The sequence below is a fragment of the Babylonia areolata genome, chromosome 19 (genome assembly GCF_041734735.1).
Source record: "Babylonia areolata isolate BAREFJ2019XMU chromosome 19, ASM4173473v1, whole genome shotgun sequence".
Classification (NCBI taxonomy): Eukaryota; Metazoa; Mollusca; class Gastropoda; order Neogastropoda; family Buccinidae; genus Babylonia; species Babylonia areolata.
In genome coordinates this window covers 58,777,164-58,801,163 of record NC_134894.1, presented here as the reverse complement: position 1 = coordinate 58,801,163, position 24,000 = coordinate 58,777,164, and the positions used below count along the sequence as shown (strand labels likewise).

The following is a 24,000-nucleotide window of genomic DNA, read 5'->3' as shown; positions in this document are numbered from 1 at the left end:
CTCGCACAGGCCAAGAAGACGTAGAGGCCAGTCACAAAAGGGTTTCTATTGTTTTATTATGAGATGATAAGAAAAGAAGAAAATGAAAGAAGACGGTGCAGTTGATTGTTAGGCAGCTGGCAGCGTGTGCTCGATGCGTACTGGAGAGGGTGGAGTCTTTATGCCGAGGATCTTTCGCAGGCATCTCGGGGGGGAGTGAGGGGGGGGGCGGGGGGGGGGGAGGCACTGGCGTTCTGTGAGCTAGCTGTTTGGTACATGGACTCGGTCTTGCTGAGGCTGATGGTGAGTCCAAAGCGCCTGCAGGACGTTGAGAACCTGTCCATAATGAACTGCATGTCCTCAAGCGCACAGTCATCAGCGAAGAGGAACTCTCTCATCAGTGCCTCAAACAACCTGGACCTGGCATGGAGTCGCCGCAAGTTGAAAAGTTTGCCATCTGTGCGAAACTGAATGTAGATGCCCCGGTCACAGTCTTGGAAGGCGTCAATCAGCATGGCAGAGAAGAGAATGGAGTACAGTGTGGGTGCCAGGACGCAGCCCTGCTTCACTCCATTTACCACAGGGAACGGATTCGACATGTCAGTATTTTCCTGTACTCTCGCTTGCATGCCATCGTGGAAAGACGCAGAGTGGAACACTTGGGAAAACTGACTGACAGTTCTATTTGAGGTTAAAAAGTTCTGTTCTATTGGAGGGACTGACCGGATGCCTAACAGCTATCAATGTGGGTCACGCGGACCTCTCTGGTGACACAGCATGGCTGTGAGTAAATCACCCCTTGCCAAGCATAAACTCGGGAGTGATGACCCAGAGGTAACGCGTCCGCTTAGGAAGCAAGAGAATCTTGTGAGCACGCTGGTTCGAATCAGGGCTCAGTCGCCAATATTTTCTTCCCCCCTCCACTAGACCTTGAGTGGTGGTCTGGACGTTAGTCATTGGGATGAGACGATAAACCGAGGTCCCGTGTGCTACATGCACTTAGCGCACGTAAAAGAACCCACGACAACAAAAGGGTTGTTCCTGGCTAAATTCTGTAGAAAAATCCACTTCGATAGGAAAAACAAGTAAAACCTGCACGCAGGAAAAAATACAAAAAAAAAGAAGAAGAAGAAGAAGAAAAAAGAAAAAAAAGAAGAAAAAAAAAGAAGGTGGCGCTCTCAGTGTAGCGACGCGCTCTCCCTGGGGAGAGCAGTCCGAATTTCACACAGAGAAATCTGTTGTGACAAAAAAGAGAAATACAAACACAAACTGAGCAAATGTGTGTTTGTTGCTGGGTGTTCAATGATTGATTTCTAATTGACTTCTGAACTGATTTACGTCGGATTGGTTGCAAAACAAAGAGCTCAACACCACCTTTCTAACGAGTATAAAATGAAGTGTTGATTGATCAAGATTAGTCTACAATCTTGATTTAGGTCACCTGAAACTGATCGGTTTTTACGAGTTCAAAGCTGAAAATTGCAAACTCCGTTAGATCGTAGACGAACGCAAAGGGAATAGACTGAAAGAAGGAATTACGACAATTCTGCCAGTATGTAATATTGTAGTTTTCTGATCGAATGGAAGAGATAATCAGTTGAATAGTGTGTGTCAGAGTGTTAACTGTTGACAATGAAAATCTGCTGTGTATCTTGTAAGTTCCTGATCTATTATCATCCAAACACTATAATAATGTGGTTATATTGTACGATATATATATATCTAAGGATCATATGTAGAATTGAAGATTGTAGCATTGTATGTGACGAACGAAGAAAATGACGTTGGCGAACCAATAAACTAAAATCAAATATGCTTCTATATGCTTCTATATGATTTAAGTGTATGTGTAAGCACAACAGGCATACTCTGGCAGTAAATGATACATAGTTTTGGTTCATAAATGTTTGGAGCGTTTGTTTAGAAGGGGCTTTCATTCAAATTTTGAATGGTGTCGCGCTGGTATTAATGCGTGAGTCAGTGAAGACCAGTGGATCAGTTGTGAGTTGTCGTCTGCTACAGCATGTGCTCATGAAGCGGTCATCGTAGCCAGCTGAGTGCACGGCTACATCTATCTATCTACCTATCTATCGCATTATATATATATATATATATATATATATATATATATATATAGAGAGAGAGAGAGAGAGAGAGAGAGAGAGAGAGAGAGACAGAATGTGTGTGCGTGCGTGTGCGTGTCTGTGTGTGTGTGTGTGCATGCGTGTGTGTGTTCGTGCATGCATGTGTGTGTTCGTGCATGCATGTATGTGCGTGAATGCGTGCGTGTGAGCGTGCACGTGTGTGTGTGTGTGTGTGTGTGTGTGTGTGTGTGTGTGTGTGTGTGCGTGAGTGCGCGCGCGCGCGCGTTGCCCGCGTCCTACTCCCAGTTTGTCCCTGCCTTCTAGTCCACATCGAGAGATGGATACACGCAAGTGGCCATGGAAATTCTGGTGGCGCCCGCCAGCCCCTTGAAAAACGGGAGAGACGGCGGCGACCACGTCCTTGAGGAGAAACCGGAAGCCGAGGACGAGCTCTCCGCCTCGCTGCTCTCCCCTTACTGCTGCTTCTGCAGCGCCATCTACCGGGTCCGGGACACCCTGGCCACGCACTGGCGCTCCCTGGAAATGGTGGTGTGTGCGGTGCTCCTTCTGGCCTACCTGGGGTACTTTGGTTACAGCATGTACTACAGGTGGGTGGTCGTGCCTCTGAAGCAGTAGACAAACAAGGCGAGTTCACCACCTGTTGTAATAATAATAATAATAATAATAATAATGGATACTTATATAGCACACTATCCAGAAATCATGCTCTAGGTGCTTTACAAAAACGCTTTTGTTAACATAAAAACATTACATCTATGTTACACACACCAAAATGTGACTACACACGCACACACACACACACACACACACACACACACACACACACACACACACACACACACACACACACACACACACACACTGCATACATACATTTTAACATACATGTGCATCTAACAGCTACCCTAACACATACGCACACATAGGCAGGCACAAACGTACACAAAAACACGCACACACAATACACATTCATATACATGCATGCATGAGCGTTGGGTTACGCTGCTGGTCAGGCATCTGCTTGGCAGATGTGGTGTAGCGTATATGGATTTGTCCGAACGCAGTGACGCCTCCTTGAGCGACTGAAAACTGAAACTGAAACTAATCTCCGATTCTGTTTTCACCATTTCCCATGGAACTGGCAGACAATAAACATTTCTCAGCTGACAGTCGTTTTGTTGCCTCTGAAGCCATCGTTTATCGGATGGAATGTCACGCAGTCCACGGTGACTCCGGCAGCTAAGAAGACATGGTTTTCTCTGTGGCTGTCGCAAGATTCCTTCCTTGTAACCTGTTTTTTTGTTTGTTTGTTTTGTTTGTTTGTTTAGATAGATGGAGTTTCACCCCTGAAGGCATAGATGACTGTTCACCCTGTTTATTTTATTTATGTATTATTTATTTATTATTTATTTATTATGAATTATATTATTATCAGTTAGTTAGTTATTTAGCTAGTTATTTATTTATATCTTTATTTATTTATTTATTTTGTTTTATTCTATTTTGTACGCTTATAGTTGACTTCATCAAGTTTTTGCGCCGTATACATATTATTATTATTATTATTATTAGTAGTAGTAGTAGTAGTAGTAGTAGTAGTTCTTTTTTTTTATGTATTTACCTTTTTTTTCTCAAGGCCTGACTAAGCGCGTTGGGTTACGCTGCTGGTCAGGCATCTGCTTCAGTGGCAGATGTGGTGTAGCGTATATGGATTTGTCCGAACGCAGTGACGCCTCCTTGAGCTACTGAAACTGAAACTGTTCACCCTGTCCGAAATAGCTGCACCAACGCCATCAACATTGCGGTGACAGAACCTGCAGCCTTATCGAGCATTTCGGGCTTGATCTAGTGAGAGCCAGGTGCTGTCACAGGCTGTTGCTCGCTCGTTGGGTTTCATTTCCTCAACAAACGTAGTTGGGCCCTCCCCCCCCACCATTGGTCTTCCTTCTGATACACACCGGGATGAGTTTTAAGGGCGACTGTTACGTAGAACCTGAGCGAGCATGTATTCAACAAGGTCTGGACTCCAAAGACTATATATATATATGCACCATTATTTTCATATAGTTTGAATTTCCACTCTAAAAATCACACACACACACACACACACACACACACACACACACACACACACACACACACCGAAGAAACAGCAGCAGCAACACAAACAACAACAAAATGCCCAGAGAACTCTAACAAACGTTTCAGCTTCGGAGACGAACCCTCTTGGCGACTTCTGGCGGGCACTATCATCGGCCTGTTTATCATCGCCAAGCGCTTCATCAAGTTCCCGGGGGCGTCGTTCCTGAAGCGTCACCTGAACAAGGACAGCAGAAGGTGGTTCGTCTTGAGGAAGGGGATCCAGTGGTGAGTAAACCAGAGCTGTGTGATGAGTGGTCTCTCTCCACTGCAATGGGGAAATCATTCACAGCTTAGTCTTTTAAAAAATATATTTTCTGTTTAATAATTACGATGTAATAATTAATTGCAATGTTTTTTTTAAAAAAAAGCGAATATGTGAAATGCTTTTATTTGAGAACGTATGTTTATTACTCTTGTTTAATCAAGTAATCCGCGTGTGTCGGGTGGGTGGGGGTTGGGGGGGATACGGGTATGTGCTGATTATCTGGTTGCGGTTTTCCGCAATTTATCTTTATTCTTATCTTATCTGTCTATTATAATCAATGTGCAGTATAGTAGGCTATGTTTATAATTATATTCAAATAATGTTTCTTAATTCTTTCTTTTTTTTGCATTAAGAATACTAGTTATTACCTGCAGTGTGTGGATGTATGTATGAAACGGTGTATGTGATATTTTTTACATTTGTATCTTCGTAATATTCGTAAAAGCTGTTGTTGACTTTTATAGTTATGGTCCCCATGTTGTTTACTTGTCTATGTTGGGATAATGCACCTGACCAAATTTCTCCAGTTGGAGATAATAAAGTTATTCTTATCTGATCTTATCTTATCTTTTGTGAAAGACTATAACTCTCAAACTGGGAGGCAAGACTGCACTGGCTTCAAGTGATGCAGCCTTGGGGGCTAGTTTTGGCTTTTGGGGGACCATCTTAAGGCCAGCTATCCCATACCACTAAGTGCCGAGAGTGGGGATGTAATTTGGGCAAGACTCTCTGATCAGTGCAATGGGAATTCATTCACCGCTTTTGTGAAGGACTGTGACTCTCAAACTAGGAGTCAAGATGAAGTGCTGCAGCCTTAGGGGCTAGTTGGCCTTTGGGGACCATTCCAACGCCGACTGTCCCAAAGCACTCTGTGTCGGGAGTGAGGATGCAATTTTGGCAAGACTGCCTGATCAGTGGTCTCTCCTCTGCAAGGGGAAATAATTCACATCATAGTCGTTTGTGAAGGAAAATGACTCTCAAACTAGGAGGCAAGATTAAGTGCTGCAGCCTCGGGGGTGACTTGGCCTTTAGGGATCATCTCAACGCCCGACTTTAACACGACACGACACGACACGTCACAACACAACCTGACACAACACAACACAACCTGACACAACACAACACGACACAACCTGACACAACACACCACACCACACCACAACACACCACGACACGACACGACACGACACGACACGACACGACACGGCACGGCACGACACGACACAACACAACCTGACACAACACAACACACCACACCACACCACAACACGACACGACACGACACAACACGACACGACACGACACGACACGACACGACACGACACGACACGACACGACACGACTTGACCTGACCAGCAAGCTCTGGTTTATCTCTTCACTGACTTGACAGCAGCAGTCAACTGCGGTTAACATTACATTATAATTATTTCGACTCACCTCCTCTTTGCTTTCAGACGTCACTGAGTGATTTAGCTCTGAAATGACCCGTAAGCAGTTGATTGGGCTATTAGAAACATAACAACATACTTCCCCCCCCCCTTTCTCTCTTTCCTTCCCTTTGTTTGCTTTTCATATATTATTGGCGTTGTTCTTTGTAATGGATGTCAACACGGAAGTCCTCAATCCAACCCCTACTATCACGGACAGAATAAACCAAAATTAACCAAGTATTATCATTATTATATGGTTACTTATATAGCGCCTATCCTCGGTCGGAGACCATGCTCTAAGCGCTTTACAAACACGGACAAACTTGCACAATATGCTGCCTACCTGGCTGGAGCCGACAGACGGCTGCCATTGGGCGCTCATCATTCGTTTCCCGTGTCACTTTGATCAGATTTCAGGCACGCACAAATACATACTCACACAGACATGTAACATTTTACGTGTTTCACAGTTTTGTATACTTAACCCCGTCATGTAGGCAGCCACACTCCGTTTTCGGGGGGTGTGCTGCATGCTGGATATGTTCTTGTTTCCATGACCCACCGAACGCTGACAGGGATTACAGGATCTTTTAGCGTGCGTATTTGATCTCCTGCGTGCGTATACACACGAAAGGGGTTCAGGCACAATAACAGGTCTGCACATATGCTGACCCGAGAGATCGGGGGAGAAAAAAAAAAATCTACACCCTTTACCCACCGGGCAGCACCGTTACCGAGATTCGAACCCGGGACCCGCTGATTGAAAGTCCAACGCTTTGACCACTGTGCTGTTGCGCTCATTCAGGTCCCTGTACCTGCTATCCGTGGGTGGAGCGGTGACCATCGTGGTGCTGGAGGTGGTCATGAAACGGCCCCGGAATCTCATCTGCCTTGCCGGCATCGCTTTCCTAATCCTCGCCTGTTGCGTCATGTCCAAGCAGCCGGATAAGGTGGGGGTGGTGGTGGTGGTGGTGGTGGTCATCTTTTTCTTTGGTTGTTTGTTGTTTGTTGTGGTTGTGGTTGTCGGTGTTGTCATTCCCGTGTTTGTTGTTGATGATGCTTTTTTGTTTGTTTGTTTTTGTGTTGTTGTAGTAGTAGTTGTGGTTGTTGTTGTTGATGATGGATTTTTGTTGTTATTGTTGTCGTCGTTGTTGTTGTGGTTGTTCATGATGACCTTCCCATTTGTTTGTTGTTGTTGATGATGGATTTTTGTTGTTATTGTTGTCGTCGTTGTTGTTGTGGTTGTTGATGATGACCTTCCCATTTGTTTGTTGTTGTTGATGATGTCATTGTTGATGTCCTTCTCGTTTGTTTGTTGTTGTTGATGATGGATTTTTGTTGTTATTGTTGTCGTCGTTGTTGTTGTGGTTGTTGATGATGACCTTCCCATTTGTTTGTTGTTGTTGATGATGGATTTTTGTTGTTGTTGTTGTTGTTGTTGTTGTTGTTGTTGTGGTTGTTCATGATGACCTTCCCATTTGTTTGTTGTTGTTGATGATGGATTTTTGTTTTTTATTGTTGTCGTCGTTGTTGTTGTGGTTGTTCATGATGACCTTCCCATTTGTTTGTTGTTGTTGATGATGCTGTCATTGTTGATGTCATTCTCGTTTGTTTGTTGTTGCTGATGATGGGGTTTTGGTGTTGTTATTGTTGGTGTTGTTGCTGTAGTTGTTCATGATGACCTTCCCGTTCGTTTGTTATTGTTGTTGTTGTTTAGTTTTAACTTGGAAAAAAAAAGAAGAAATGTTTGTATCTACTTTTATTTATTAACTTATTTATCAAGTGTATATGAGTGGTACACTGTCTGGTGCATATCCCAAAGACACGATCTGGATGGTGCAGGGGACAATCAACGATGTACAAACCTCTTTGATATGAGGTTAACTCTTTCCATACGAACGGCGAAAGAGACGACGTTAACAGCGTTTCACCCCAGTTACCATCATCAAAATATTGCAAGCGGAAGGCTCTTATACTGAAGAGGTGAATGTTGACAAAGAATGCCACAATTCTGACGACGGAAGCTAAAAGTTGGGTCATTCAGACACCCACTGGACATCCGAGGGGTCTGTGTAGAGGAGAAGAGAGGACTGGCCGTACTGAGTGAGTTAACATGTGCTGAAGCTTACAATCACCCTTATCTAGCAGACGATGCCAAACTGCTGAACGCCTCTCAAGTCCATGGTACAGTGGCTGGGTTTAACAAATAAGTTTGGTCGTTAACACAGCAGCGCATACCCATGGTGTCAAAAGAAAACAGGTGATATAAACCAAATCCAGTTACGAGGGTAACACATTGTAGACTATTTCATACAACGGTTTGTTCATTATACAACATTACAAAAAGGTAATGTTTTCGTAAGTCAGTCGATATCTGAGACATTAACACAAGCCGACCAAACGACATTTGAAAAACATTACGACGGGCGCAATAGCCGAGTGGTTAAAGCGTTGGACTGTCAATCTGAGGGTCCCGGGTTCGAATCACGGTGACGGCGCCTGGTGGGTAAAGGGTGGAGATTTTTTACGATCTCCCAGGTCAACATATGTGCAGACCTGCCAGTGCCTGAACCCCCTTCGTGTATATATGCAAGCAGAAGATCAAATACGCACGTTAAAGATCCTGTAATCCATGTCAGCGTTCGGTGGGTTATGGAAACAAGAACATACCCAGCATGCACACCCCCGAAAACGGAGTATGGCTGCCTACATGGCGGGGTAAAACGGTCATACACGTAAAAGCCCACTCGTGCGCATACGAGTGAACGCAGAAGAAGAAGAAGAAGAAGTTCAGTATAGGATTTGAAGCTGAAAAGAAGTCACACGCAGACCACCGATAAAACCAATGACGAGAGCTGTGAAGTGAAGAAGCGACTGGTCACCAGACGAGCAAGGCGCGTACTGACTTATGCAGACAGCTAAGGCTCGCACACTCAATCGTGAGTCTGAGGCGGCGCCCTCTCTTTTAGTAGAAAATGAGAATGCAGGCCACTCAAAAATGATATACGTTGTCGGCACGAAAAGACGTTCGATTAGACATCATGATAATAATAATAATAATGGTATTTATATAGCGTTGAATCTTGTGCAGAGACAAATCAAAGCGCTTTCGCACCAGTCATTCACACGCATGCATAACTCTAAAACTGTAGAAACTAAGGACAAGGAAGGGCAGGCAAGGGGGGCTATTTTGGGAAGAGGTGGGTTTTAAGGCCAGACTTGAAAGAGGTGAGTGTGGAGGCTTGACGAAGCGAAAGAGGAAGTTCATTCCAATCGCAAGGTCCAGAGACAGAGAAAGAACGGCGGCCAACAGTCTAGTGTTTGAATCTGGGTATGCGTAAACAGAGTGGACCCGAAGCCGATCACCAACGAACCACACCCACAAACTTTGCAGCATTCGACCGGATCTGGAGACCTGCAGGTCAAGGGGTTAATGCATGTGGCGGGTTTTTATGCCGTTATGATTTTTGTTTGTAGCTTACGCGGGTCAGCCCACATGGTCTGATGCCGCGTTGAAACCGAAACCTAACGCCATATAGAGATTGACCACAATCACGCTGATTGCAAACCAGTTATATAAGCTTACAGTTGGGCCAGACACCAAAGTGAGAGGTGTATGATCAATGGTCTCTCCACTTCAGTGGGAATTCATTTGCAGCTTTGCGTGCCTCTAGAGAAGAACCAACCAGGTGCCCACCAGTGAGGAGATCAGGAGGAGGAAAAGGGGCTGGATAGGCCATACCCTTCGAAAGCCTTCACATGACACCACAAGACAGGCACTTGAATGGAACCTCCATGGAAAGAGGAGAGTGAGGCAGACCAAAGCAGACCTGGAGAAGAAGCACGGACGATGAGATGAAGGCAGCCGGATGGACATGGCCCCGGCTGAAGAGGATAGCCCCAAACTGAGTCCGCTGAAAGAGAACTGTTGCAGCCCTATGCTCCACAAAGAGTCAAGAGGCATAAGTCAAGTCAAGTTAGTCTGTTGTGGAGGACAATGACACAACTAGGAGGTAAGATTACACTGGCTCTGTAGTGCTGCAGCCTTCGGGGGCAGGTTGGCCTTTGGGGACAATCCTAACGCCATTTGTCCTAAAGCCCTCTTGGCCGAGAGAGTGGTGATGCAACTGGGGCAAGATACTCTCTACACTATGATGGACTTCTAGCCCAGATACTCGGGACAGCAGTTGCCGCATTTGCTGTTCTGATGATCATTAAGTCGGACACGACTGACTATCACACATATACGTTTTTTTTTTCGAGTTGGGGTGTGACCATGGCATTTATAACCCCAGTTCCGTGCGGTGTTTCAGATCTCTTCTTCTTCTTCGTTCGTGGGCTGCGACTCCCACGTTCACTCGTACATACGAGTGAGGTTTTACGTGTATGACCGTTTTTACCCCCGCCATGAAGGCAGCCATACTCCGTTTTCGGGCGAGTGGATGCTGGGCATGTTCTTGTTTCCATAACCAACCGAACGCTGACATGGATATTGGGATCTTTTACGTGCGTATTTGATCTCCTGCATGCCTACACACAGGAAGGGGGTTCAGGCACTGACAGGTCTGCACATACATATGTTGACCTGGGAGTTCGGAAAAAATCTCCACCCTTTACCTACGAGGCGCCGTTACGGAGATTCGAACCAAGGACCCTCAGATTGAAAGTCAAACGGTTTGAGCACTCGGCTGTTGTGGCCGTCATGTTTCAGATCAACTGGCACGCCGTGTTCTGGGGCATGGGGCTACAGTTCTGGTTCGCCGTGCTGATCGGGAAGACGACGTTCGGGTCTGCAGCGTTCCAGTGGTTGGCGGACCGCACGGAGGAGTTCCTCAGGTACGCTGACACGGGGTCGAGGAACGTGTTCGGGAAAAAGTACCTGGACCACAAGATCGTGTTCCAGGTGGGTGGTAGAGATCTTCTGGGTTTTTTGTTTGTTTTGTTTCATTATCTTTGTTGTATTTGCTTTGTTGTATTACTTATATTACTGGGTAGGTGGTAGAGATTTTTTTTGTTTTGTTTCATTAGTTTTGTTGTATTACTTTATTCTGTTCATTTCGTGTTCTGGGTGGGTGGTAGAGATTTTCGTTTTCTTTTGTTTCATTGATTTTGTTGTGATAATTTATTTCATTTCATTTATTTTATTCGTTTATTTTGTTTTGATTTCACGTATTTTGTCTGATTAACTCTATTTTGTTTGTTTTGTATTGTACTTTATTTTTTTTCGCTGTGTTTTATTCATTTCGTTTTATTTTTGTTGTATTTTCTTTTCTTTTGATTTTCTCTTATTATTATTATTATTGTTATTATTATTATTATTATTATTATTATTATTATTATCATTATTATTATTATTATTATTATTGTTGTTGTTGTTGTTTTGTTTTGTTTTGTTTTGTTTTATTTTCTCTTATTACTTTATTTTCATGTGGGTGTCCTGTGTGTGTATGTAGAATCAGAACAGGCACGAAGTGATCCCCGCCGACCAGACTCCATTAGTAGCAGTGCAGGGTCTGTTCTAGTTGCTGGCCTAATGGCATTCTTTGCCCCCTCTTGACTACTGGTGCTTGGGACAATGACAAGAAGAAGCCTTGGAGGTATACGACTGTGCGACTTAGGGGTGAGCCAGGATGAGCGACGTGGGTGGGGTTTGCCAGTGGAATGCATTGAAGATAGAGACAGCAAAGACGAAAGTGTGCATTGAAGATAGAGACAGCAAAGACGAAAGTGGGCGGGGCGTGCCAATGGAATGCATTGAAGATAGAGACAGCAAAGACGAAAGTGGGCGGGGCGTGCCAGTGGAATGCATTGAAGATAGAGACAGCAAAGACGAAAGTGGGCGGGGCGTGCCAGTGGAATGCACTGAAGACAGAGACAGCGAAGAAGAAAATGGATTGGGGCATGCCAATGGAATGCACTGAAGATAGAGACAGCAAAGACGAAAGTGGGCGGGGCGTGCCAATGGAATGCAGTTAAGATAGAGACATCAAAGACGAAAGTGGGCGGGGCGTGCCAATGGAATGCACTGAAGATAGAGACAGCAAAGACGAAAGTGGGTGGGGTTTGCCAGTGGAATGCATTGAAGATAGAGACAGCAAAGACGAAAGTGGGTGGGGCGTGCCAGTGGAATGCAGTGAAGATAGAGACAGCGAAGAAGAAAATGGATTGGGGCGTGCCAGTGGAATGCAGTGAAGATAGAGACAGCAAAGAAGAAAATGGGTGGGGCGTGCCAATGGAATGCACTGAAGATAGAGACAGCGAAGACGAAAATGAATTGGGGTGTGCCAATGGAATGCACTGAAGATAGAGACAGCAAAGACGAAAGTGGGCGGGGCGTGCCAGTGGAATGCATTGAAGATAGAGACAGCGAAGACGAAAATGGATTGGGGCGTGCCAATGGAGTGCAGTTAAGATAGAGACAGCAAAGACGAAAGTGGGCGGGACGTGCCAATGGAATGCTCTGAAGACAGAGACAGCGAAGACGAAAGTGGGCGGGGCGTGCCAATGGAATGTACTGAAGATAGAGACAGCGAAGAAAGAAAGGAAGCCTTTTGTTACAGAACGGTTCATCAGGTTCTATTTTTTTTTCTTCTTCAGGTAATGCCAGTCACCATCTTCTTCAACGCCACCATCAGTGTATTGTATTACCTGGGAGTGGTGCAGGTCATCTTCGCCGAGTTCGGCCGCTTCCTCAGCTTCTGTCTGGGCACCAGTCCTATAGAGTCCGTCAGTGCTGCTGCCAACCTCTTCCTGAGTCTGGTCAGTAAGTGTGTGTGTGTGTGTGTGTGTGTGTGTGTGTGTGTGTGTGTGTGTGTGTGTGTGTGTGTGTGTGTGTGTGTGTGTGTGTCTGTGTTTGTGTCTGCGTGTGTGTGTGCGTATTTTCTGATTTTTTTTTTGTAGTGTTGACTGTGATGTTAACATGAGTTTCTAAACAGTTTCCAGAGTATATATATATAAATGGCGTGCTGCTGTGCACAAAGGCGCCAAGTTGTGCGAGGCCAACAGGACTGCTGCAGCTGTTCAGAAGAGGCAGGCCAGAATGTCACGGGCAAACAAGCTCCCTGACAATGGTATGCCTGTCTTTGTCTGCCCCAACTGTCAGCGAACATTTCGTGCGCAGATTGGACTATTCAGCCATCTGCGCATTCACAGATAGATTCATGAGCATCCTACCCCCCACCCCACCACCACTCTCCCCCCATCCCCCAGCTGGATGACAACGATGGTCATCATCGATCTCGATGGACACACACCATATATATATATATATATATATATATATATATATATATATATATATATGTGTGTGTGTGTGTGTGTGTGTGTGTGTGTGTGTGTGTGTGTGTGTGTGTGTGTGTTCGTGCGCGTGTGTGTGTGTTGAACAGGTAGAGACCCCCATCCTGGTCAAACCGTTTGTCAAGGACATCACCCAGTCGGAACTGTTCGCTGTGATGACGGGAGGGTTTGCCAGTATCGCGGGGTCCCTGCTCTATGCCTTCGCTGCCTATGGGGTAAGAGAAAACACTTCGGGTTTTCATGTGCACTCTGGCAGTTGATCGGCAGCGCTCTGCGGGCGGTTTCTTCTCCCAGCCACTGGCGGTTGCTCTTAAACGGAAGGGATCAAACTGGAGCGCTTGACTCGGGCCAAGTTATCTAATTTCCTCCCTTAGTTCTGCTTTCCGTTGAATTAAAAAAACAAGAGAGGCAAGGCCTTCAAGACTCACTTGTGATAAATTACGTCCCCTAGCATTAATTACAGAGTAATTTCCCTTGTTTACTATCTGCACCAAAACGTTTGCAAAATAAATAAAAATTCCATGCTTAGCAAAAGAAGTTCCTGTTTGAACAAAAAAATGAAAATAATGACTGCTCTTGTTGTGTCAGAATAAGAGGTCAAAGTGCCAAGTTTAGAGAATACAAAATTTTTTAATATAACAGTAAAGGCAGTTTGCATATAATTAGGCTTCTTTTTTATTTTTTGTACCCATCCCAGAGGTGCAATATTGTTTTAAACAAGATAACTGGAAAGAACTGAATTTTTCCTATTTTTATGCCAAATTTGGTGTCAACTGACAAAGTATTTGCAGAGAAAATGTCAATGTTAAAGTTTACCACGGACACACAGACACAGACACAGACACACACAGACACAGACACACACACACACACACACACACACACACACACAGACAACCGAACACCGGGTTAAAACATAGACTCACTTTGTTTACACAAGTGAGTCAAAAATCGCCAGGATCGATACCAAAGTCGGACGGGTCTTTGGTCAATAGCGGACACTTCTACAGAATCTCAGGAAAATCCGTTTACACTGAGTTTACTTATTCATTTTATTCTCTTCGTGTCCTGTGACGCACATAAACCAAATCGCCAGAGACCTACCCCTCTGCCCAAAACTTGATGGTGATGATGATGATGATGATGATGATACAGATATTTATATAGCGCCTATATCCGGTCAGAGACCAAACACTGGCCGCTTTACAAAAAAAAAAAAAAAAAAGGAGAGAAATTTGCACATCAGGCTGCCTTACCTGGGTAGAGCCGACTGACGGCTGACATATGATGCTCAATCATTTTCTGTGTCATTCAATCAGATTTCAGTAGTGCACACACACACACACACACACACACACACACACACACAATGTAACATTTTACGTGTATGACCTTTTTGTTTATTTACCCCGCCATGTAGGCAGCCATAGTCCATTGGGTGTATCTTCTTGTTTCCACAACCCACCGAACGCTGACATGGGTTACAGGATCTTCAACGTGTGTATGATCACACGAAGGGGGTTCAAGCACTGGCAGGTCTGCATATATGTTGACCTGGGGGATCGGGAACACACACACACACACACACACACACACACACACACACACACACACACACACACACACACACACACATATATATATATATATATATATATATATATATGATAGTCAGTCGTGTCCGACTATGACCATCAGAACAGCAGAGGAGGCAACTGCTGTTCCAACTAATTGGGCTAGAATTTAATCATAGTGGAGAGTGTCTTGCCCAAGTACATCCCCACTCTCTCGGCCAAGAGGGTTTTAGGACAGTCGGCGTTGGGATGGTTCCCAAAGGCCAACTAGCCCACAAGGCTGCAGCACTAAGAGCCAGTGCAGTTTTGTCTCCTAGTTTGAGAGTCATAGTCCTTCACAAAAGACTGAGCTGTAAATGGTTTCCCATTGACTGGAGAAACCATTGATAATACAGCTCTCACTTTGCTGTTGGCCCAAATGTAAACTTATGTCAATCTGTGACATAAGCCGAGTGTTGGGCCTAAACACATCTCCACCCTTAACCCACTTGTTGCGACGGGGGGGATCGAACTCAGGACATCGTTTTTGCTTGTACCTGCTGAGAAACATTTTGCCCTGTCTGTCAGTTTCAGTTTCAGTTTCGGTAGCTCAAGGAGGCGTCACTGCGTTCGGACAAATCCATATACGCTACGCCACATCTGCCAAGCAGATGCCTGACTAGCAGCGTAACCCAACGCGCAAAATAAGGTAATAATAATAATAATAATAATAATAAAATAGATAAATAAAAAAGACAACAATTATGATAAATAAGCAAATAAATATAAAACATGGAGACACACATTCACACATACACCCACACATGCATAACAGATATGCACCAAACATGCAGTTTCACAGATACGAAAGCACAGTCAAATACACATAAACGTACATGAGCCCCAACACACACACACACACACCACACATTACCCTGCACCTCCTCTACACCCCTCCTCCACACACTCATTTCTAGGCTACGTATCGCAGCTTCCACGGCACACACACACACACACACACACACACACATTCAAAACGATACGGATCACAACTATCTTATCCTACCGGTCCCTGTCTCACTGTTGGCATTTCCCACAGACTTTAATTTTAATTTAATTTGATTATTATATTTATATAGCGCTGAATCTTGTGCAGAGACAAATCAAAGCGCTTTCACACCAGTCATTCATACGCATGCATAACTCTTAACACCGTAAAAACCTGAAGACACGGAAGAGGCAGAGAAGGGAGGCTATTTTGGGAAGAGGTGGGGTTTTAAGACCAGACTTGAAAAGAGCTGAGTGCGGAGACCTGACGAAGTGAAAGAGGAAGTTCATTCCAGTTGCAAGGTCCAGAGACAGAGAAAGAACGGCGTCCAACAGTCGAGTGTTTGAATCTGATTCTTTGCAGGCCACTTTAAGGAGAATTATCCGTTTACAGACAGACAGACAGACAGGCAGGCAGACGTACAAATACAGTGATGAAGACAAAAAACAAATAGACTGAGACAAAGACAGAGACAGAAAGGAAGGAGAAAACAAAATAAATTCCCAGTCACCCTCGCGGAAACCAACCAGCACCCCACCACCACCCACCAAAACCAAAACGGGAAAACAAGCGATTTCTGTTCGTTTGCTTTATTTTGAATAACCTCGCTTCTAAAATTCGTGATAAAAAAAAACAAACAAACAAATGATTTCAGTATGATGTTGTAAAAACTGGTTTTCTGTTCCTTCGCTATGTTTAAAAAAAAAAAATCGCTTCTAAAATTCGTGATAAAAAAACAAAGATGATTTCAGTATGATTTTGTAAAGGCTGGTTTTCTGTTCTTTGCTTTGTATTTTTTTTGTATTTGTATTTCTTTTTATCACATCAGATTTCTCTGTGTGAAATTCGGGCTGCTCTTCCCAGGGAGAGCGCGTCACTACACTACAGCGCCACCCATTTTTTTTTTTTTTTTTTTCCTGCGTGTAGTTTTATTTGTTTTTCCTATCGAAGTGGATTTTTCTACAAAATTTTGCCAGGAACAACCCTTTTGTTGCCGTGGGTTCTTTTACGTGCGCTAAATGCATGCTGCACACGGGACTCTCGGTTTATCGTCTCATTCGAATGACTAGCGTCCAGACCACCACTCAAGGTCTAGTGGAGGGGGAGAAAATATCGGTGGCTGAACCGTGATTCGAACCAGCGCACTCAGATTCTCTCGCTTGTTTCGAAAAAAACAAAGAAACAAACAAACAAAAAAAAACCCTGATAAATTTCCTTTGCAGGCCCCCGTGAAACACATTCTGACGGCCAGCGTGATGTCTGCCCCAGCTGCTCTGGCCTTCGCCAAACTGCTGTACCCCGACGAACGCAAACCGACCATCAAGGCCAAGGACGCCTACACCGTGGATGTTGGGTGAGGAGAGAAGGCACTGGAGCGAGGGCAAGACTGTATGGCTGCTGTCGTCATTTGAGCTCCCCTCCCCCTCTCCCCCCCCCATCCCCCCCACCCCCCAAACCCCCCCAAAAAACAACAACAAACAAACAAACAAAAAAACACACAAAAAGTCTCCCCTCCAAAAATAAACCACAAAACCACCAACCAAACACACACACATACAAACAAAGGCCCTGTGACCAATACAAGATAAAGAAATAATTGCAGAAGAGCAGTATATGTTTTGATGAGTATGAAGAAGATTTGTGTACTGACGGACTGATATCTTCCTTTATTTTTTTAAATTTTATTATTATTTTTTTTTTAGGACGTTTCTTTGATTTGTTCCTCGGAACATTTCCTTTGGCCTGCACTGAAGGCAGCATTGGCTTGAAGCTGTGTAAGCCACACTTTAAAAGAGCAAAGCAAGCACTCTTCTTCCTTATATCTGACCATCGAACACTCTTTTGGTTTAATTACGATAGATCATGTATATGGGCTTTTATGTTTAAACCTTTATTGTACTTTTTAGTTTTGAAGTTTTGTTTTTAATGAGTAAAACAGCCCTTAACATTACGCTCTCACCGTGATGTAGTTTGTTTAGCTGGTTATTCCTTGAAAGTTGAAGAGTTTTTTGATTTAGTCATATTTATCAAAATGCGACTATAGCTATGTTATTCACGTCCTTATAAGTAAGATCTGATTATGGATAGAAATACTGGAAGTTTGGTGACGTACATCGGTGACCAGCTTCATTAATTTTTATCTTGATTATTGTTTTCAGTTGACTTGTCTGTGTAAGTTCACACCCCCAACAGGAAAGACACACTGAAGGGTGTATGTGTGTATGCCTTGTGTTGTCCTGCCCTGCCCTGTCTGTCTTGTCCTATCTTGTCCTGTCCTGTCTTGTATTATCTTATCCCGTCCTGCCCTGCCCCTGCCCTGCCCTGCCCTGTCTTGTCTTGTCTTGTCCTGTCCTGCCCTGTCTTGTCTTGTCTTGTGGTATTGTCTTCCTGATATTGTCATCGTTTTGATGATGAGGTAGGAAGGAAAGATGATCTCAATGAGAAATACGCTGGGCGGGTTATTGTCATTCTTATTATATTCTTATTCTTACGACGACGATGATGATGATGGTGGCGATGATGACGATTGTTTTTTTTTTTTTTTTTTTTTATTGTTGTTGTTGTTGTATCACTGTACCGGGACAGGCAGTACCACAGCTTCATGGGTGCGCTGACGACGGGGGCCAAGGACGGGATGAAGGTGTCCGTGCTGGTGGTCCTCAACCTGATGGTCTTCACGTCAGGGCTGGAATTCCTGGACAAGACTGTCTACTGGTTCTCAGAGCGGGCCGGCCTGGACTTCACCCTGTCGGTGAGGGCACACACACACACACGCACGCACGCACGCATGCACACACACACACAGACACACAGACACACAGACACAAACACACACGCAGACACACACAGACACACAGTCACACAGACACACACACAGACACGCACACAGATCCACACAGACACGCACAGACACACAGGCACACACACAGACACACACAGACATACACACAGAGAGACAGACACACGCAGACACACACAGACACACAGTCACACAGACACACACACAGACACACAGTCACACAGACACACACACAGACACACAGACAGACCCACAGACACACAGACACAGAGACACAGACACACACACACACACACTGAACACACCGCGAGACTGTAAACTGTACGGATTATTGCGGACATGGTATGAACAAATTTTTCTCCAGTTTCTGATCGATGACATTCAGCCTTTAGCGCATGTTTTTTTTTTGTTTTTTTTTTTTGTCCTTGTAATCCTGATTGAAGAATACACGCCGTGTTCGATCTGAATCAAGCTGTATGATTTGGTACTGTCTTTCTTTCTTTCTCCGCTATTTTTTTCTTCCTTATTTTCTCAGACATTGCGTTTGTGTGATCCCCCCCCCCCCTTTTTTTTTTGCCCGAATTAAAAAAACAATTTTTTTTTATACATTTGATGATTTTGTATCTTCCGTTTTTCTTTGTTACTTTCTTGAAAAATATATTTTTGTTGCACATACATATGTTACATGAATGGGACAAGGTTCGTCTAAACTATATATTGCAGGCGTTTTTCAATATTCTTAAGGCCAACTGAATTTGTTAAGCGGTTTTGTTGGTTTTCAATTGGAATGAACTTCCTCTTTCGCTTCGTCAAGTCTCCACACTCAGCTCTTTCAAGTCTGGCCTTAAAACCCACCTCTTCCCAAAATAGCCTCCCTTCCCTGCCTCTTCCTTGTCTTTAGTTTCTCCAGTTTTAGAGTTATGCGTGTGTGAGAATGACTGGTGCGAAAGCGCTTAGATTTGTCTCTGCACAAGATTCAGCGCTATATAAGTACCATTATTATATTTATTATTATTATTTTGTGTGCCACTGGAGCGTAAAGGGGCAGACAAAGGCTCTTTAACTCACTCAGTACGGCCAGTCCTTTCTTCTCCTCTACACAGACCCCTCGGATGTCCAGTGGGTGTCTGAATGACCCAACCTTTAGCTTCCGTCGTCAGAACTGTGGTATTCTTTGTCAACATTTACCTCCTCAGTATAAGAGCGTTCCGCTTGCAATATTTTGATGATGCTAATTGGGGTGAAACGCTGTTAACGTCGTCTCTTTCGTCGTTCGTATGGAGAGAGTTAAGGACACACTGAAAGCCTCCCTGATGTCTCTTGACTTTGACACAGCCCTCGACGGACGCTATAGCCGAGTGGTTAAAGCGTTGGACTGTCAATCAACCAGGCTAGTGCCTGAACCCCCCTTCGTGTGTATATGCAAGCAGAAGATCAAATACTCACGTTAAAGATCCTGTAATCCATGTCAGCGTTCGGTGGGTTACGGAAACAATAACATACGCAGCATGCACACCCCCGAAAACGGAGTATGGCTGCCTACATGGCGGGGTAAAAACGGTCATACACGTAAAAGCCCACTCGTGTGCATGCGAGTGAACGCAGAAGAAGAAGAAGAAGAAGAAGAATGACACAGCCCTCATGATGTTGAGGACCGACCGCTCAGCACTGCACAGCCTCATCCGTACACAGGCATCCAGGCACTCTGAAGCAGGGAGAAATGCTGATGTGCAGCGAGCGTAGCAAGGAACTCCGCTAGCCCAGGACAGCCGCAGCGCTCAAGACTGATGCGTCCACACATTGCCTGCCCAGCATGTGCCACGACTTTTCCATGAATCAGCTTATCTTCGGACTCATCACATCCAATCAACCGATCGGTAGTGATGCCGAGGTTTTCGTCATCGAATGTGATGGATGAAAACGTTTTTTTTTTTTTTGTTTGTTTGTTTTTTTTGTCTCGAGAGGCAAACCAACAAATAGACAAAAAAAAAACAAAACGATATTTGTACAACATTACAAAAAAGGTAATGTTTTCGTAAGTCAGTCGATATCTGAGACATTAACACAAGCCGACCAAACGACATTTGAAAAACATTACGACGGGCGCAATAGCCGTGTGGTTAAAGCGTTGGACTGTCAATTTGATGGTCAGGGTTCGAATCACGGTGACGGCGCCTGGTGGGTAAAGGGTGGAGATTTTTACGATCTCCCAGGTCAACATAATTATGTGCAGACCTGCTAGTGCCTGAACCCCCCTTCGTGTGTATATGCAAGCAGAAGATCAAATACGCACGTTAAAGATCCTGTAATCCATGTCAGCGTTCGGTGGGTTATGGAAACAAGAACATACCCAGCATGCACACCCCCGAAAACGGAGTATGGCGGGGTAAAAACGGTCATACACGTAAAAGCCCACACGTGTACATACGAGCGAACGCAGAAGAAGAAGAAGAAAAACATTACGCAGAGTAACATTTTCGTAAGTCAGTCACTATCTGAGACATTCACACAAGCTGATATGGACACTAAACAATGCCTTTTACCAGTATATGAAGGTTCAGAGAACCGCAGGACAATTCGATGTGAAATAACGGCAAATGAAAAAGGTATTTTGCATCTGAAATTGAATAAATGTTGCTTTTTTTCCGATGCACTTACGAAAATCGCTTTGGTTGCTGTTAATCTTATCTCTCAAAAGCTCAGTTCCAATGCTGAGAAACAATTGTTTTTAAAAGAAAAGATACATTTATACACAATTTATGATGCTTCATCACCTCGTGATTATTTTTGTTAATCTTCGCATTATTAAAAAAAAAAAGACTGTTACACAGTTTCTTTTTTCATATTTTTGTCATGGTTTTACCGTTTTGAACCTTCATAGAACGAAATGAATAATACGATGAAAAATGAGGTGAATTTGTGCGGCGTTTCTAAGTCCGATAATCATTTTTTATTGTGTTCCAGAAATTTGTGGCCTACCTGTTTTATCCCATCACCTACATGATGGGCTTTGATCCTGTGGACTGCCTCAAGGCTGCCTACCTCCTGGGTCTCAAGATTCTCACCATGACCCTGGTGAGGACAGGTTTGGCAAAGTCATCCATAGATCCATCCATCCATCCATTCCGTCCATCCATCATTCCGTCCATCTATCCATCCGTCCATCCATCCATCCGTCCATCTGTCCATCCGTCCATCCATCCGTCCGTCCATTCATCCATCCGTCCATCCATCCGTCCGTCCATCCATCCATCCGTCCATCTATCCATCCGTCCATCCATCCATCCGTCCATCCATCCATCCGTCCATCCATACATCCGTCCGTCCATCCATCCATCCGTCCGTCCATCCATCCATCCATCCATCCATCCATCCATCCATCCGTCCATCCATCCATCCATCCATCCATCCATCCATCCGTCCATCCATCCATCCGTCCATCCATCCGTCCGTCCATCCATCCATCGGTCCATCTATCCATCCGTCCATCCATCCATCCATCCGTCCGTCCATCCATCCATCCATCCGTCCGTCCGTCCGTCCATCCATCCATCCATCCGTCCGTCCATCCATCCATCCATCCGTCCGTCCATCCATCCATCTATCCATCCGTCCATCCATCCATCCATCCGTCCATCCATCCATCCATCCATCCGTCCGTCCGTCCATCCATCCATCTATCCATCCGTCCATCCATCCATCTGTCAGTCAGTTGGTCAGTCAACCAACCAGCCGGCCAGCCGGCCAGCCAGTTGGTTAGCGAATCAAACCGTATAAATGATAACAGCAAATGCATGTACAATTACTGGATGGAAGAATCATCTGGTAGAATTGGACAGAAAGCCTTGGACCCACGTTACTACACAGCTCTCTGTAATCGCAGTCATTGACACGCACACACACACACACACCCATCACGATGTGCACGCACACACTCACACACACACACACACACACACACGGAGGCAAGATTGCACTGGCTCCTAGTGCTGCAGCGTTGGTGGCTGGCTGGCCTTTGGGAGCCATCCCAACGCTGACTGTCCTAAAACCCTCTTTGGCCGAGAGAGTGGGGATGTAACTTGGGCAAGAAGACACTCTCCACTATAATAAAAATTCTAGCCCAGATAGTCAGGACAGCAGTTGCCTCCTCTGCTGTTCTGATGGTCATAGTCGAACACGACATGACTATCATATGTATATATATATATATCGGCATGCCTGCTTGCCTGACCAGCACAGGGGACTTTTTAAGGCGAAGGAAAGTTGTGCAGTCTCTTCTCCACCCTTTCGCCGTCTGGGGCTCATTGTCCCACTGCCACGCGTAGGACGGCCCCAGGAGGTGCAGCTTTGTTGTTCGGAGTATCCGTCTCCTAGAGAGGTGGCTTGGCTGACCAAGGCTGAGGAGCTCCCTCTGCCCTTCTAGTTGCCCATAGCTGGGGGGGTTTGGTTCATGAACGCCAGGGCATGTCCACGACGCCGGTGGGCCTGCACGTTGCATGTTTAGGGGGGCAAGACCTCCTCCACGCCACGCCCCTTTGTAGCTTGGCCTGGGGCCGCAAGGTGCCCAGTGGACGTGTGTTGCCACGTGGAGAAACTGGATAGGGCTTGTAGTGGAGAGGTTATGTACTGGCAGGAGAGACTGAACGCACTCGGCTCTCTTTACGCAGTGCCGTAACACAGCGGGTGCTAGCCAGCGGTGAAGGGGAACAGCGAGAGGTGACAAGCACGCAGACACTTCAAGTTTCAAGTTTTAACTCTCTCCATACGAACGGCGAAAGAGACGACGTTAACAGCGTTTCACCCCAATTACCATCATCAAAATATTGAAAGCGGAAGGCTCTTACGCTGAAGAGGTGAATGTTGACAAAGGATACCACAATTCTGACGACGGAAGCTAAAGGTTGGGTCATTCAGACACCCACTGGACATCCAAGGGGTCTGTGTAGAGGGGAAGAGAGGACTGGCCGTACTGAGTGAGTTAATTATCCTTTCACTCCTATTGAAGTATGGAGGATTACTGCAAAATAATCTTTTCGTGCCCAAAACAAACATTTCCAAATACACAACAATGTCACATAAAAGTTGAGAAAACATAAATGTCTTTTAACTCCAAAAGTATAACTAGGCAACATTTGCAAATCTAATCCTCTTACTTGCAGCTAAAATGACTTTTTTGCCTCCTTTGAGCATATTACAAAAATTAAAAACCGATTTTGGAGACAAATATGTTTTAGGAACATATCTATTTTGTAACTGATTATAACTGGGACATTCCATTATAAAATAAAACTCATCACCAATCACAGACATGTTACAAACCTTACAAAGCCGTAACTCTCGTGGTATGCCTTTGTGTCTCCCTGTTTCTGTTTCCAGCTTATG

At 44.8% G+C, this 24,000-nt stretch overlaps 1 protein-coding gene across 1 annotated transcript in view; it reads left to right on the top strand.

Annotated features, from left to right (window-relative positions):
- The window catches only part of LOC143294377 (solute carrier family 28 member 3-like), a 35,778-nt gene that overhangs the window by 5,248 nt on the left and 6,530 nt on the right, over positions 1-24,000 (top strand). Inside the window, exons 2-10 of the mRNA XM_076605846.1 lie at positions 2,388-2,671; positions 4,293-4,451; positions 6,727-6,871; positions 10,633-10,824; positions 12,519-12,680; positions 13,307-13,432; positions 17,042-17,172; positions 18,405-18,570; positions 21,583-21,693. Of these exons, the coding sequence (XP_076461961.1) occupies positions 2,421-2,671; positions 4,293-4,451; positions 6,727-6,871; positions 10,633-10,824; positions 12,519-12,680; positions 13,307-13,432; positions 17,042-17,172; positions 18,405-18,570; positions 21,583-21,693 (1,443 nt within the window). The 5' untranslated portion in view covers positions 2,388-2,420. The remainder of the gene's footprint in view (positions 1-2,387; positions 2,672-4,292; positions 4,452-6,726; positions 6,872-10,632; positions 10,825-12,518; positions 12,681-13,306; positions 13,433-17,041; positions 17,173-18,404; positions 18,571-21,582; positions 21,694-24,000) is intronic.